Source organism: Panicum virgatum, chromosome 9N (assembly GCF_016808335.1).
Source record: "Panicum virgatum strain AP13 chromosome 9N, P.virgatum_v5, whole genome shotgun sequence".
NCBI classification, from domain to species: Eukaryota; Viridiplantae; Streptophyta; class Magnoliopsida; order Poales; family Poaceae; genus Panicum; species Panicum virgatum.
In genome coordinates this window covers 25177464-25190996 of record NC_053153.1, presented here as the reverse complement: position 1 = coordinate 25190996, position 13533 = coordinate 25177464, and the positions used below count along the sequence as shown (strand labels likewise).

Genomic DNA, 13533 nt, shown 5'->3' with positions numbered 1-13533 from the left:
GGCAGCCTCAGCGGTCACTTCTTCAGATGTTGATACTTCTTCTGCTGGCCCGGTTACGACTTCTACGGATCCTCTACCAGGCAGTGCCAGCACGAGGGCCTCCACGACAGTCACTCCCCCAGTGAGCTCAGACCCAGACCAGCAGCTTCCGTCTGTCACCGAGGGTGAGGGTTCTCCGTCCGACGACGACGACGACGACGACCCGGACCGCTTCCTCGCCGTACCACGACAGCACGACCCGTAGCTCGCCTTTTTGGTGCTTTGATGCCAAAGGGGGAGAGGTGTTAGGGGGAGCCACAGAGTTAGGGGGAGGGTAGAGCTAGAGAGAGCTCGTAGTTATCAGGACTTCGATTCTTTGTATCACATTTGGTGTTAGTTCATGGATATGTACTTTTGTCGCTTGAGTATGCCGTGCTTTGAGACATATCTATGGATTTCGTTTGAGCCGTTGAGCTCTTTGGTTCTTCTTTTCGAGTTTGCTTGTGTTTATCTTGCTTGCTCTCTCGTTATTTATGGTTGTGTTGTCATCAATCACCAAAAAGGGGGAGATTGTAAGCATCTAGGCCCTCAAGGTATGTTTCGGTGATTAATGACAACCATTATTGTGACTAATGAGTTTGTGCAGCTTAATAGATCATTATCGCTCATTTGGTCATATGTCAAAAGAGGCCCCTCAATTTCTTTATTCAAAAAGGCGATCTCGGTATTCAACTCTTATATATGTCAAGACTAAGGATCTTTCTAGTCCTAAGTGTCATAAGGTTGAGAAGGACACTTAGGTTAGTATAGGTTTTATAGTTTTGTAGTGATCGCACTATTAAGAGGGGTTAAGGCTAAGTAACTTGAGCGTGGACATGGTCATTTGAAAATGGATGCACACAATGGTCACTCAGGTTTCTAGAAGTTCAAATAAGTGGTTCTCAAACTATATCTCAAGAATATTTGGATTTCATTCAAAGACTCAAATCAGAAAAGACAAAATCAGAAAAAGTCTATACACCGGTTTAACCGACGACCTCAATTTTCTATACGTCGGTTAAACGAAGTCAGCAGAGTCTGGACAAGTCAATACACCGGTTAAACCGACGTGTTTGAATTTAACGTCGGTGCATTAGTCCAGAGTTGGTTTTTCCAGGGTATTTCAAGTTCTATACACCGGTTAAACCGACGATGTTTGAAATGGGACATCGGTGCAATTGACCAGTGCGATGGTTTTTCCAAGGACTTCAAAAGTTATACTCACCGGTTAAACCGACGATAGGTTTGAGTTAACGTCGGTGCAGTTGTCCAGAGACTTGGTTTTCAGTTGATCAGTGGACAACTACACTCACCGGTTAAACCGATGATACGTCGGTTAATCTGCCCAAATCATAACGGCTAGTTTTCAGAAGGGGCAGTTTACATTCACCGGTTAAACCGACGATGACTGTTGGAGGGACGTCGGATTAACCGGCGCTACGCAGTTTTCTGGCAGCTTTTGTCCAACGGCTCTATTCGTGTGAGCTGCCTATATATACCCCTCCAATGGGTCATTTTGCCACTCTTGACACCAGGCAACATCCATACACTCATACTATAGTCAAGAGCCACCTTGAGCTTCATCATTCACATACTTGTTCATTCAATCAATCAAGAAGCAAGATTAAGGACTTGAGTAGAGAGAAGCTTGTGTGCATCCGCTCTTGGTGATCGGTTCTTGCTCAAGTGAAGGCCTTAGCTTGTTACTCTTGGTGATTGGCATCACCTAGGCGATCTTGGTGATCGAGGTGTTTCTCGCGGAGCTTGCCAAGGATTGTGGGAGCCCGGAGAAGAAGATTGTACATGGCTTGAGCTCCACCACGCCGGGATGGTGAACGGAGACTCTTAGTGAGCGCCCAAGTCTCGGTGACATGGGAGGTGACAAGACTCTTAGTGAGTGTCACAACGTGGATTAGGGGTGTGTGCCAACACATCGAAACCACGGGAAAAAATCCGGTTGTCTCTTGCACTCTCTTTCATTTCAAGCACTTACTTTCTTGCATTCTTTCATGTGCTTGACCTTAGAGATCATAGCTTAGCTCTACCTTGCTTAGTTTCATATCTTTGGTAGCTTGTGTAGTTTGCTTTGTTTAGCCGGTTGGTGAATTGAGCCTTACTAGCATTGCATAGGTTAATGTTGTTTTATCTATCTTAGAAATTTGAAAAAGGCCCAATTCACCCCCCCTCTTGGATCATCGATCCTTACAGTACGACTGGCCACTACTGCAAGGGAGCGTCAAATATGGTACAACTAGCCACTACTGCAATAGGGAGCATCAAAGGTGCACATTGATTTCTAGTATTATACGGGTTCATTCATACAGACCCTAACTGACCATAGAAGCATATATACACATAGATGCACCATAAATGGAGCAACTAACCAAAATGCCCATGCAGGGGCACCCTAATCCTAACTACACTTCATTTATTCTTCTGTTGCTTCTTTTTGCTGATGGATGGACCTGCTTCATCAGACAAAGACAAGTCCACATAGATTACCTCCTCCTTTTTGTGCTCGAATTTGTTCACCTCGATTGGCTCATTTATTTGCACTCCCGCTGGATGTCGCTGTTTCTGAAATACAAATTAAAATAGGTTACTGATCATGTTTGTAAGTACCAGCACTGACCCAATTTACAAAGACGCTATGTCAGAAATGAAAGTAAGTGGGGGAAAATTACCCAACTCACGGCCTTGCATCTTCAAAGTAATCAGATTGCATGTGCCAAGTAAACAGGAAATAGCATGGATGAAATGTTCCATTGTAGGTAGGGGAAGAACATCACCTGATAAGTGGATACTTCTCAAACCTTTGGTGAAAACTGTGGATCATGAGTTCTGGGATATTCAGTTTGGATAATGAGTTATGGGATATTCAGTTTGGATCATGATAAGTGGATACTTCTCAAACCTTTGGTGAAAACTGTGGTCCTATGAGACATATTCTGATTTAAATGATGCATGTTGGCTTGTTGAATTCTGGTTAAATCAAAGTTGGGTGCCCTACATGTTTGAAATATGTGTGCTCATGATTGGCCCTTAAGCAACATGTGGTTAGTTCCATAAATATCTAGGAAGTAGTTAGAACCTCAACTCTGGAGTGTAATTAAGTGTGGTTAGTTGTCATAACATGTGGTTAGATCTGTAGAAGAATAAATTGCATGCACTGTTGCTTAAGAAATATGCAATGCAGATTCTTAATTCATCCTCAACTCTGAATTTTTGTCCATTAGAACCCAAATTGATATGGAACGTTCATCTAGTCAAAATCTCTGCAAAACTAATGGACTGAAATAAGAGGAGATCGAATGAATTCACCTTCTTGACCTTGGACGATGCGGGTCCCTTTCCTTTGTAATTGCTAGGGCTGGCGCCAGGAACTGTGGTGGGGTAAGGGTCGCGGGATGGCGACGGCGATGGCGACGGGAGGCGGGATGACGACGGCGATGGCGAAGGCGATGACGACATCGAAGGCGATGGGGAAGGCGACGGCGATGGCGAAAAGGGTCGGAAGAAGCGCCCTTCCTTGTTGCGTGGCTGCGTCCTTGAGTTGTGGTTCCAGCGCTTGCGGCCCGCCATCTTCAATCCGCCGGCGATTTGTGGGAGGAGATCGTGGGGGCTGGGAGGAGACGCCGCCCTTGCGCCCTACGCGACGGGAAAGGGGGAGATGAACGGGGGAAGAAGAGACGCCAAGGATAAGTCCAAGCCGCTTACACGTGGGACCCAATGATCGGTTAAAAAAATTGATTACTCACTGACATCCCGGTCCCACATGTAGGCGCTAAGTTCTTATCCCTTGTGTTCAGCTCAAGGATATATTTTGATCCATATCAAAAAAACTTTAAACATGTTTAACTTTCTGAATTTTTGTTCAAATGCGGTGGTTTTTTTCTACTTTCTTGGGAAAAAAATTCTTGAACTCGAAACATTTTTATATTTTTAATGGACCCCATGTACTAAACAATTTTGGGAGTTTGCCCACTATTTAGTAACTATAGAATGAATTGATAACCTTTCCAATGTTTGATTTGTACGATATATGTTGTAATCTCAAAATTTTCAATAGTCACATATACCCAACATAATTAACCAAGTTGATTTGGACGACGATGATGTGTCTTTCGCTTGGGAGCTAACCATGTGTGTATCATGTTATGTAGCCTTGTGTATATTATTTAGCCAAGTTGAGGTAATAAAATAATGTTTGTGGATCAAACTAAATAGCCAAGTTGATTTATTCAATGATGATCTGTACACATAGTGATCATATCATTAGGGAGCTAAGATTACATTTGGAGTAAATGGGTGAATGAGGGCGGAAAATGAACAGTTCTTTTCATACTATAAGACTCATATGCATATTCATGTGGGAACTAATACCACATCTTGGAACAAATGTGTTAACGATGGCGGAAAATAAGTATTTATTCATATCTTGTTGGACCTAAGAACATGTTTTGGAGCAGATTTGTAAACGTGCTGTAAAATAAACAGTAATTTTCAAACTATAAGACTCATATGTATAGGCGAAAAAAACATATATCCATATATCATCTAAAGTACGAGAAATAAAAAATGATAAAAGTTGACTAAAAAAATGTGAGGCACAGAATCGAACTGCTGACCTCTTGGCAAACACCAAGATAACAAACCATTGGGCTATTCACATTCTTTTGAACACTCACCATTTATATTTTACTAGAATGATGAAATCCCTTGACTTTTCTGCTAATCCTCCCTGGCCGCCAATTTCCCCACGCCAATCCTCCCTGGCCGCCAAATCCCTCTCCCCTGTTTCAACTTCCCTCCCAATTTTCCCACTAACCCCGCCCACCCCGCGAGATCCCCTCGTCATCTTCCCAAACGAAACCATCAGGCCACCGCCCTTGCTCCCATCTCTAACCCTAATCATCGCACTCCCATCTGTACATCGCTTGGTGAGAAGGGGGCAAGAAGAGGTCGGTCCTTCCTGGTGATCCACATATGGCGACTCGTGCCTCCAACACTGTTGGCGACCACGGAGATCCTACTGATGGAGACGCCGGCAACCAAGGGATCAAGAAACCACATCGGCGCCCTGCTCATCCCCAAGGTCTCACTGATGACCACGAGTTACAGTTTCAATCTACTGAAACCAGCAGGTACGCTACGTCTTGGAAGTTTACATCTACCAATTCAATCTACTGAATTCTTTTAGGGAAACTCCTATGACTGAGAATTTCGATCTTGACTGAGAACGCCTAGGGTTTGTCATAGAAATCACCTATAGGGTTATTCTGAATTCTCTTAAAAAGAAGAAGAAACAAATTTCTGGAGGAAGGGTATAACTGTGTTCTTTGCCATGATGGGGTAGGAGAAACCTTGGAACACTAGTTTTTTGAATGTCCCTCTGCTGTTAGTTGGTGGTTTGCTCTGGGAATTACATGGGAGGAGAATGCTAATGTGCATCAGAAGATCTATCTGGCCAAGCAATCTTTAATTCCTAAACATATTTAATTACATGGGAGGAAATTTTTGTTAGATTTCACCTAGTTATTTTCTACTACACTGAACATATTTAATTCAACATTGCAGAGCCCCAACTGATGGAAACGACGGCGACCAAAGGATCAAGAAGCTCCAACGTCGTCCTGCTGTACCCCAAGGGCTCACTGATGACAACGAGCTACCATTTCAACCTATTGAACCAAGCAGGTGCGCTACATCCCTGATAATGAAGTCTATCTGATTATGTTGATTCACTTAACTTAATTTTTTATATCTCAGAATTCCAGATTTATTATTCATTCATGGAGTACTAGTTTGGTCAGATTTCAACTGGTTTATGTTGCATACACTGAACATAATTTGTTAGATCTCATAATTCCAGATTTATTGTTCGTTCATGGAGTTCTAGCTAATGTTCAATACACTGAACTTAATTTTTTATATCTCAGAATTCCAGATTTATTTGTTCATTCATGGAGTACTAATTTGGTAAAATTTCAACTGGTTTATGTTGAATACACTGAACATAATTTGTTAGATCTCATAATTCCAGATTTATTGTTCGTTCATGGAGTTCTAGTTTATGTTCAATACACTGAAATTAATTTTTTATATCTCAGAATTCCAGATTTATTTGTTCATTCATGGAGTACTAGTTTGGTAAAATTTCAACTGGTTTATGTTGAATACACTCAACATATTTTTGTTAGAACTCATTTATTCCAGATTTATTGTTCATTCATGGAGTACTCAAAAAAAATATAATATGTTGTTGCAATCTCACTGGTGAGACGTGGACTATAATTTTGCAACGCTATGGGGCAACAACAGCGGATACAGAATTTGTTGAGCTCGTTTGTGATAGGTCCTATATCACATTGGCCAACTTAGTTTTACTAAAAACAAAGTTGGGGTACAGTATGCGGGACTTCATGTACTATCTGAAGCGATGTGGCAACGACTCAGCAAGCCTCATCTTGCTTGATTATGACCACCAAACAGAATCTATGATGGCTGCCAATGAGGTTGAGAGGAAACTCAGACTATTGATATCAACAGAGCAACTGTCCGAATTAATGAAGTCTATAACGCCCATGAAGCGACCAAGGGGGACAACTACAAAAAGTCGTATAGATGTACCTACTGCAGAAGAACCAATTGATGCATACAAGGAATGGCTTGAAATCCTGCAACAAGAGCAACCTGAAACGGGTAAGTTAAATTCTCCCCCCCCCCCCCGCCCCCATCAAAGATAATGTATGATATAAGTGCTAATATCATTACTAACACTTTGTTGATATGCAGAATTTAGAGATGATTACAGGGACGAAACCATCGAGACATATAAAGAATGGTTGAGGCGTAAAGGCTATCTTAGAGACATCTGTAAAATCTACTCTCCTGCTCTCCTATTTGTATATAAATATATTGTAACTACCATGTGCAAACTATAAATTTGACAAACTGACCATTCCATTATATGTAGATGCATATGCACAAGATGATGATGCCAATGACAATGTTCGAGTTGCTGCTGATGAACACCATACACATAGCCCGTCACCAAAAAAAGAATGGCCATCTCATGCAAGGCGTAGATCAAGAAAAGGGACAGGTGTGTACTGCATCCAACAATTTGTTACAACATCCTCCATGTTTAAATTGACTGACCATTATGAACATATTTGTTTCCTTATAGGTGCAAATGAAGGTTGTAAAAAAAGGGCGTGGTACCCTCAAGGGTTTATCAGCAGCCATAAAGAGAATAAAGAGTGGCTCCCAGAAACTAAAAATTGATTTTTCATCAAGCCTGGGAGGCCCCATAGGGCCTAACTATCGTGCATTTGTGGATGAAGTAGTGCTATTTACGAGAAAAAGGGCTCCGCTTATTGGAGTGAAAGTTTGGAAAGACATAGATGAAAATGTGAAAAATTCTATAGCACTCGATGTAATGGTACGCACAAGAAATTAATTTTATTAGCTAACAGCAATATCATATCATACATGCAAATGCTTCACATTCTTAATGATTTTGAAATTTACAGAATCGGTGGGAGGTTGAAAACACTGAGGATGGTAAAGAAAAAATATGGGCTGCGGCCAAGGAGCAGTACAAAGGATGGCGCTCAACATTCAGTGCGACTTACAAGGCATACGACAGTTATGATGAAAGAATGAAGAACAAGCCTGACGACTTGGACCTTGTTGAGTGGCATTATTTGATCCTGTATTTTGGAAGTGAAGCTTTCCAGGTATTTCTTTTCTATTGAAATACACGTGCCAACTATATCTGTTTACTGCACTACTAATTCATTTTGTTAATTCAAACTTTTTGCAGAAGGTAAGCAACAGGAACACTAACAACCGTGAGCAAAAAAGGACCAATCATTGCACAGGATCCAAACCATTCTCCAAACTTAGCGATGAGCAGGTATGCTATGACATACTTTTTCATATCTTACCAAATGGCATGCTGTATATTTAGTTTTCCACAAGTGTCAACTGATGCAATACATTCCTGCCATCCAGAGAGATCCCGGAACAGGTGAAGAACCAACTGATGTTGACCTTTGGAGGATTACACACGTGAGGAATGGAGTATGGTCTGATGAAGCTTCTCAGGCTGTCTATGTGAGTAATGTAGTTAGATCAGTTCTCACATCATGATTCATAATATTATTGCTTTAATTTTCATAATTCAATAATAACTCCATTGTTGTTGTATCAAATAGGAGAATGCAGTCGTCAAAATTGCAGAAAAGTGTGAAGAAAAAGACACTATTATATCAAATTCAGAAGAAAATATTATTTTCCAAGCAACCTACAAGGAAAGCACAGGATGCAAAACATCCACTGTTCATGGTCATGGGTACATGTCTACACGTCCAACAGAGAGGGCATCAATGAAGGATCAACTCGAAGAACAAGCCCGTGCTACAGTTGCAGCCAACCAGAAAAATCAAGAGCTACAAGAACATATTGAGAAGCTAAATGACAAACTTGAAAACCAAGAAGCTGAGAGTGAAAGGAAATTAGAAGAAAAGTTGCAGCAGTTCAAAGAGGAAGAGAGTAGGAAAATCCAAGCACTTAGGGATGAATTCATGGCAGCACTTCAAGAAAATACACAAACCACGTTAGCTCAGGTAAAAGATATTTGAATATCTATTTCTAACAGCAGAGATCAAGTAAGGTTTTGAACCAATTAACAACTTGGCTGATTTGTTACCCTTGCAGCCTGCACCAAATAACTCAAACATCCAACATGAAGCTACACCACCTATTGACAAAAGAGCTGCCACTACTCCAGATTCTAATGCAACTGAAGCTGCATCAGTTCAGGTACAAAATTTTCTTCGTATTTGTCACACAATTGATAATATTAGCACATGGCCTAAGTTAGCTTCTTGCACCATTTTTTCCTATTCAGACTACACCAAAAAGTGCATCCATCCCAGAGGCAGCAAAGCAAGTGGAGATACATGCAACGAAAATACCATCCTCTAAGGCCAAGAGAAGTCTTTCTCAAACCAACAAGAATTATATTAGTTCACATAACTTGATGAATGCTGCTGTGAAACGTATACGGACTAGAAGCCAGCAGGTATGAACATGCTCCTAATTATAACTTCTCTTACATTTTTAGCTGCTCAAGCTAGTTGATAACAATGGAACTATTATAACTTAGTTTTCCAAGATCAAAGGCTGCTAGCACATACTGTGGCTACCTAAATAATTCATATACTATCCTTGTGTTCTTTCTGATGCACTTACTGAGTTCCTGTGTTCTTACTGTCCTCTTGAATTCAAACTTGCTATAACATTTTATCTAACACTGAATGAAGAAACATCAAATCTGATTTTGAAATGTTACCAGATGTAGCTTTACTCATAGTTTACTAGTGTTCATTTCCCTAAGAATTTATAGTCTTTCCAATATATTGTAAATGAATTTGCATTGTCAAATATTGAGTCCATTTTACTACAACCTTGCTATATGAAAACTGCAACCCATTCGAACTTTTTAGGAGTAGAGATTTGTGGCTAGTCGTGTTGCTCCTTATCCATATGTCTCTTAATGGCAAGTGCTAATTTAATCTTTTCCTAGAGCTTTGTTTAGTGGTACTGCAGCACGATTCTTTTGCTTCAATGAAGAAATAGTAAATCTAATTTAGTCACATGTTGCTTGCTTCAATGCTGTCTGATGATGCATTCATTTACTTTTTTCCTTCAACAGGATATTTGAACTTGCTAAATGGATCAATCGCACACTGATGCCTTCCATGATCAACACAAAGATAGTCTGCATCAATGTCAAACAATGTTTCTTGGATCCTACATAAGATAGATGTAGTTGTGTTGTTGACCCAACAGTAGCTAGCTAGCTATCTATGAACTATTCTCAATTCTGAAATTGTACTGCAATTTGGCACTTGGCATTTTATTATCTACTCATTGGCAGAGTTAATGTTGGATTCCTTTCAGTTTCATGTTGATTTGAAACGTGATTTTGGGTATTTATCATTTATTGTTTATGATAAATTATGATCCAAAAAATAAAATGCAATATCCATAGCGACAGGGATATGCTGGTTGCAATAACAAAAATGCAATGGTTCTTCGATGCTATAATTGATTGCAACAACTGTATTTTAGTCTCCATACAAGCTGTTGCCACCTATAATGACTGTTGCTAAAATAGTTAATAACCTCAAACTACACCTTGCGGCAATATCACTTGTTGCCCACAACTATTTTCTGTTGCAACACTTCTTTTTGCCACCACTATTTAGTGATGCTATAATAGTTACAAACCTCGAACCATACCTTGATGCGATTTCGCTTCTTGCTTCTACAAATTTTATGTTGCACCACTTATTCTTGCAACCACTTGGTGCTGATGCTACAATCTTGACTAACCACGAACAATAACTTGTTGCAATATTATTTCTCACTTCAAAATTATTTTCGTTGCACAACTTATTGTTGCCACCAACAATTTTCGTGGCTACATTCTCTATTGCCACAATATTGGTCCTGGCCAAAAAAAAATGCCACAATGTTAGTGCATTGCAACTATATGTTATGGCAACGTTTAATGGTGTGGCAATACATGCTAATGCCATGACATCAGCCGTTGCCACTTCTCTTTAAAGCAATGGTTTATTCCGTGGCATTTACTAGTATTGCAACATGACCAAAAAGTAGTTGCAAAGCACATATTACCACAAAGCTACTTGCAACGGCTTGCAACCAAACTGATTTAGTTGTATGTTCAACCTATTGCATCTATTTTTGCCCTATTGCTACTATTTTGAGACCGTTGCAATAGGCCTAAAATCTAGTAGTGCGTCCTGTGTGGTTGTTTTCTTTGTACTGTTGGAGTCCTAGCAGAGTACAGTTGGAGTCCTACTACAACACAATCGGGTAGTTTTCTTTGTACTGCAGCTAGTTCTACGCCTATTCGGGTAGTTACAAAAGAGGTAAGGTACATCCATGAGCTATCCCTTACTCTAGAATATTCTATGCCTATAAACAGTCCCGCTGCCCCGGGTCTGACAGTTGGTCATGGGCCTTCGTCAGAAGTTGGCTCCATATGTGATGGCCTTAGTAAAAACTTGGCTTCATTAGTGATGGCCTTTGTCGGAAATTAGCTTCATTAGTCATGACCTTTGTCGAAAATTGGCTTCGTCGCTCATGGGCGTTCGTCCAAAATTGGCTTCGTCAGTCAGAGCCTTCATCATAAATTGGCTTCGTCAGTCATCACCTTCATCAGAAATTGGCTTTGCCAGTCATGGCGTTCTTCAAAAATTGACTTTGTTAGTCATGGGCCTTCGTCAGTCATCGCCTTTGTCATAAATTGGCTTCGTCAGTCAGGGGCCTTCATCAGAAATTAGCTTCGTCAATCATGGGCCTTCATAAAAAATTAGCCTTGTTAGTCATGGCCTTCATTAGAAATTGGTTACATCCATCACGGGCCTTTGTTAGAAATTGGCTTCGTCCATCACGGCCTTTGTCAGAAATTGGCTTCATCAGTCAACGGCAGAAATGGACTTCATCAGTCACAGGTCTTCATCTGAAATTAACTTCGTCAGTCATCAGGCTTCATTAGTCAGTAATCAATATTTTCAGCTTTGAATGAGCTTCGGGCTCCCGAATTATCAGGCTTTGGGTGTCCTTCACTAGAAGGACATGCAGCGCCAAAGCAACTGACCTCTTTGGTTCAAAGAAGTGTTGTCATTGGCAGAAGGGGCTAAAATGCCCATGAGAAGCGGCTAGTCCTTATTTTCAGGGTAACAACATTTATTGGCTGCTTAATTATGAAATGAACTTGTGTTTCTTGGCGTGTCCACATCCTCATGAATTACCCTTCATAAGGCCTTACTCGATTATATGCTTGTGCCAACCCTTTGTTTAGAAGAACAACACTTATTTTTCAGTAGGCTCCTCGCCTAGGGTCTTACTTTTGGGTTATTGATTTTCTCCCCGAAGTAAGAGTTTTATATGGAACCTTGGTTATCTCAGTCCGCTATTGACTTGGAAATGGATATACCATTTCAATCAGTTTTACTTATCTATTAAACTTTTTCACATTGGTCTCCTGGAATTCTATAGGGGCTTTGGTACTACTTGACTCCAGTTAACTCATGGGGTTTCTGTCACATAAGAAAGTGGGGCTCAACCGAACGTTGTGCCTTGTTTGTCACGCCAACCCTTAATTTTTACTATCATTGCAATATCATTCATCCATTCATTCATCTCACACATGCAATCATTGCAATCACGTTGCACTGCATTGCATGGAAGCATGAAGCCGAAAGTGCTCACGCTGAAGACTCTATAGTGCAAAATGCTGAAGAGCCGTAGAGCTGAGAGCTCCTACGTGAAAATCTCTATTGAGATGAAAAAGCATTGGAGACAACACCAATTGTGTATAAATAGCCAAAAATGCCATCTTAACGCCAAGCGCGATTACGTCTTTAATTTTGAGCAGAAAAGCCAAAGAAGGCCTGCTCTATTTCTTTGTAATTCATAGCTCTGGATGGCAAATGAAGTTATATTCTTGCAGCTCATACAACGTTTGTAGAATGGATGAAGGTGCCCATAAGGCGCACCATCAACTCTGGCATCTCGACAACTTTGGCCTTCGGCCTCGTCAACACAGTTTGACTTGAGGGGATTGCCGTCTGCTACCTCGGCGACGAGTACTTCAGCCTTCAAACCTTGTCGACACAGTTAGACTTGAGGGGCTCGCTGTTTACCTCGACGAGGACTACTTCAGCCTTCGACCTTATCGACACAGTTCGACTTGAGGGGCTATTCATCTACCTCAGCGATGACTACTTCGGCCCTCGACTTCGTCGACGTAGTTTGACTTAACAGGCTCGCCATCTACCTCGACGATAACTACTGTACCTTTGGCCTCATCAACACAGTTCGACTTGAGGGGCTCGTTGTCTACCTCAGCGACTAAAACTTCATCTTTGGCCTCGTCAACTGTCACACCCCAAAATTTCAATTTTGGGTTGTGAATATATTTTTGAATATAATTATCCATCTTTTGAATATTTCAAGAATTTTCCAGAGTTTTCTGGCATTTATTCTCACTTTTCCTAAGAGCTGAATACATTTAATGGAAAGTTCTAAAATATTCTTTTATGGGATTCAAATATTTTATTTGGACTCCTCGTGTCTAAAAATATCTTCAGGATTTTTCTTGGCATTTTTGAGATTTTTAGGATATATTTTTCTAAATTAAAAGATTTATCTAGACTTTTCTAGATTTATTATAAGCCTGAAAATATATTCTGAGCGATCGAAATTCTTTTATCTTTTATTTCCGAACTGTATTCAACTTGGTTTGCCCATCAGTTTTCAATTCTCTAATCTTTCACCTTGATCAAATCATGCTCGAAACAAAGTCTTATCTCGATTTCGGTGTTTTTCGGTGATATTTCACTGTCATCACCGTCAGTTTCGACGACCAGCACCGTCGCTCTGAAATACTAGTTCCATCTCGACCCCCTC

At 40.6% G+C, this 13533-nt stretch overlaps 2 protein-coding genes across 4 annotated transcripts; both read left to right on the top strand.

Moving 5' to 3' along the window:
• Positions 1 to 4770: 4770 nt before the first annotated feature.
• LOC120692771 lies at positions 4771 to 6177 on the top strand. The gene is made up of 2 exons (XM_039976156.1): positions 4771 to 5162; positions 5596 to 6177. Exons 1-2 carry the CDS (start codon positions 5005 to 5007, stop codon positions 5747 to 5749), a joined length of 312 nt encoding a protein of 103 aa, XP_039832090.1. The 5' UTR covers positions 4771 to 5004; the 3' UTR covers positions 5750 to 6177.
• Positions 6178 to 6289: 112 nt separating this feature from the next.
• Positions 6290 to 10436, top strand: LOC120687347. 3 transcript variants are annotated; one of them, XM_039969318.1, is made up of 11 exons: positions 6290 to 6720; positions 6814 to 6894; positions 6995 to 7123; positions 7208 to 7462; positions 7554 to 7712; positions 7847 to 7939; positions 8038 to 8139; positions 8241 to 8651; positions 8743 to 8847; positions 8936 to 9109; positions 9743 to 10436. In XM_039969318.1, exons 3-11 carry the CDS (start codon positions 6995 to 6997, stop codon positions 9749 to 9751), a joined length of 1437 nt encoding a protein of 478 aa, XP_039825252.1. In that variant the 5' UTR covers positions 6290 to 6720; positions 6814 to 6894; the 3' UTR covers positions 9752 to 10436. The 3 variants fall into 3 exon arrangements, with proteins under 3 accessions (XP_039825252.1, XP_039825251.1, XP_039825250.1); XM_039969317.1 differs by having other exon boundaries at positions 6821 to 6894; positions 7554 to 7760; positions 9743 to 9887; XM_039969316.1 differs by having other exon boundaries at positions 7554 to 7760; positions 9743 to 9887.
• The last annotated feature ends 3097 nt before the right edge of the window (positions 10437 to 13533 follow it).

Bases quoted from the DNA above. Each gene is read 5' to 3' on its own strand.
- LOC120692771 (XM_039976156.1), top strand. From the start codon at position 5,005: ATGGCGACTCGTGCCTCCAACACTGTTGGCGACCACGGAGATCCTACT. The intron at 5,163-5,595 runs GTACGCTACGTC...TCAACATTGCAG, and splicing joins CAATCTACTGAAACCAGCAG to AGCCCCAACTGATGGAAACG.
- LOC120687347 (XM_039969317.1), top strand. From the start codon at position 6,995: ATGCATATGCACAAGATGATGATGCCAATGACAATGTTCGAGTTGCTG. The intron at 7,940-8,037 runs GTATGCTATGAC...CCTGCCATCCAG, and splicing joins CCAAACTTAGCGATGAGCAG to AGAGATCCCGGAACAGGTGA. The intron at 8,848-8,935 runs GTACAAAATTTT...TTTCCTATTCAG, and splicing joins CTGAAGCTGCATCAGTTCAG to ACTACACCAAAAAGTGCATC.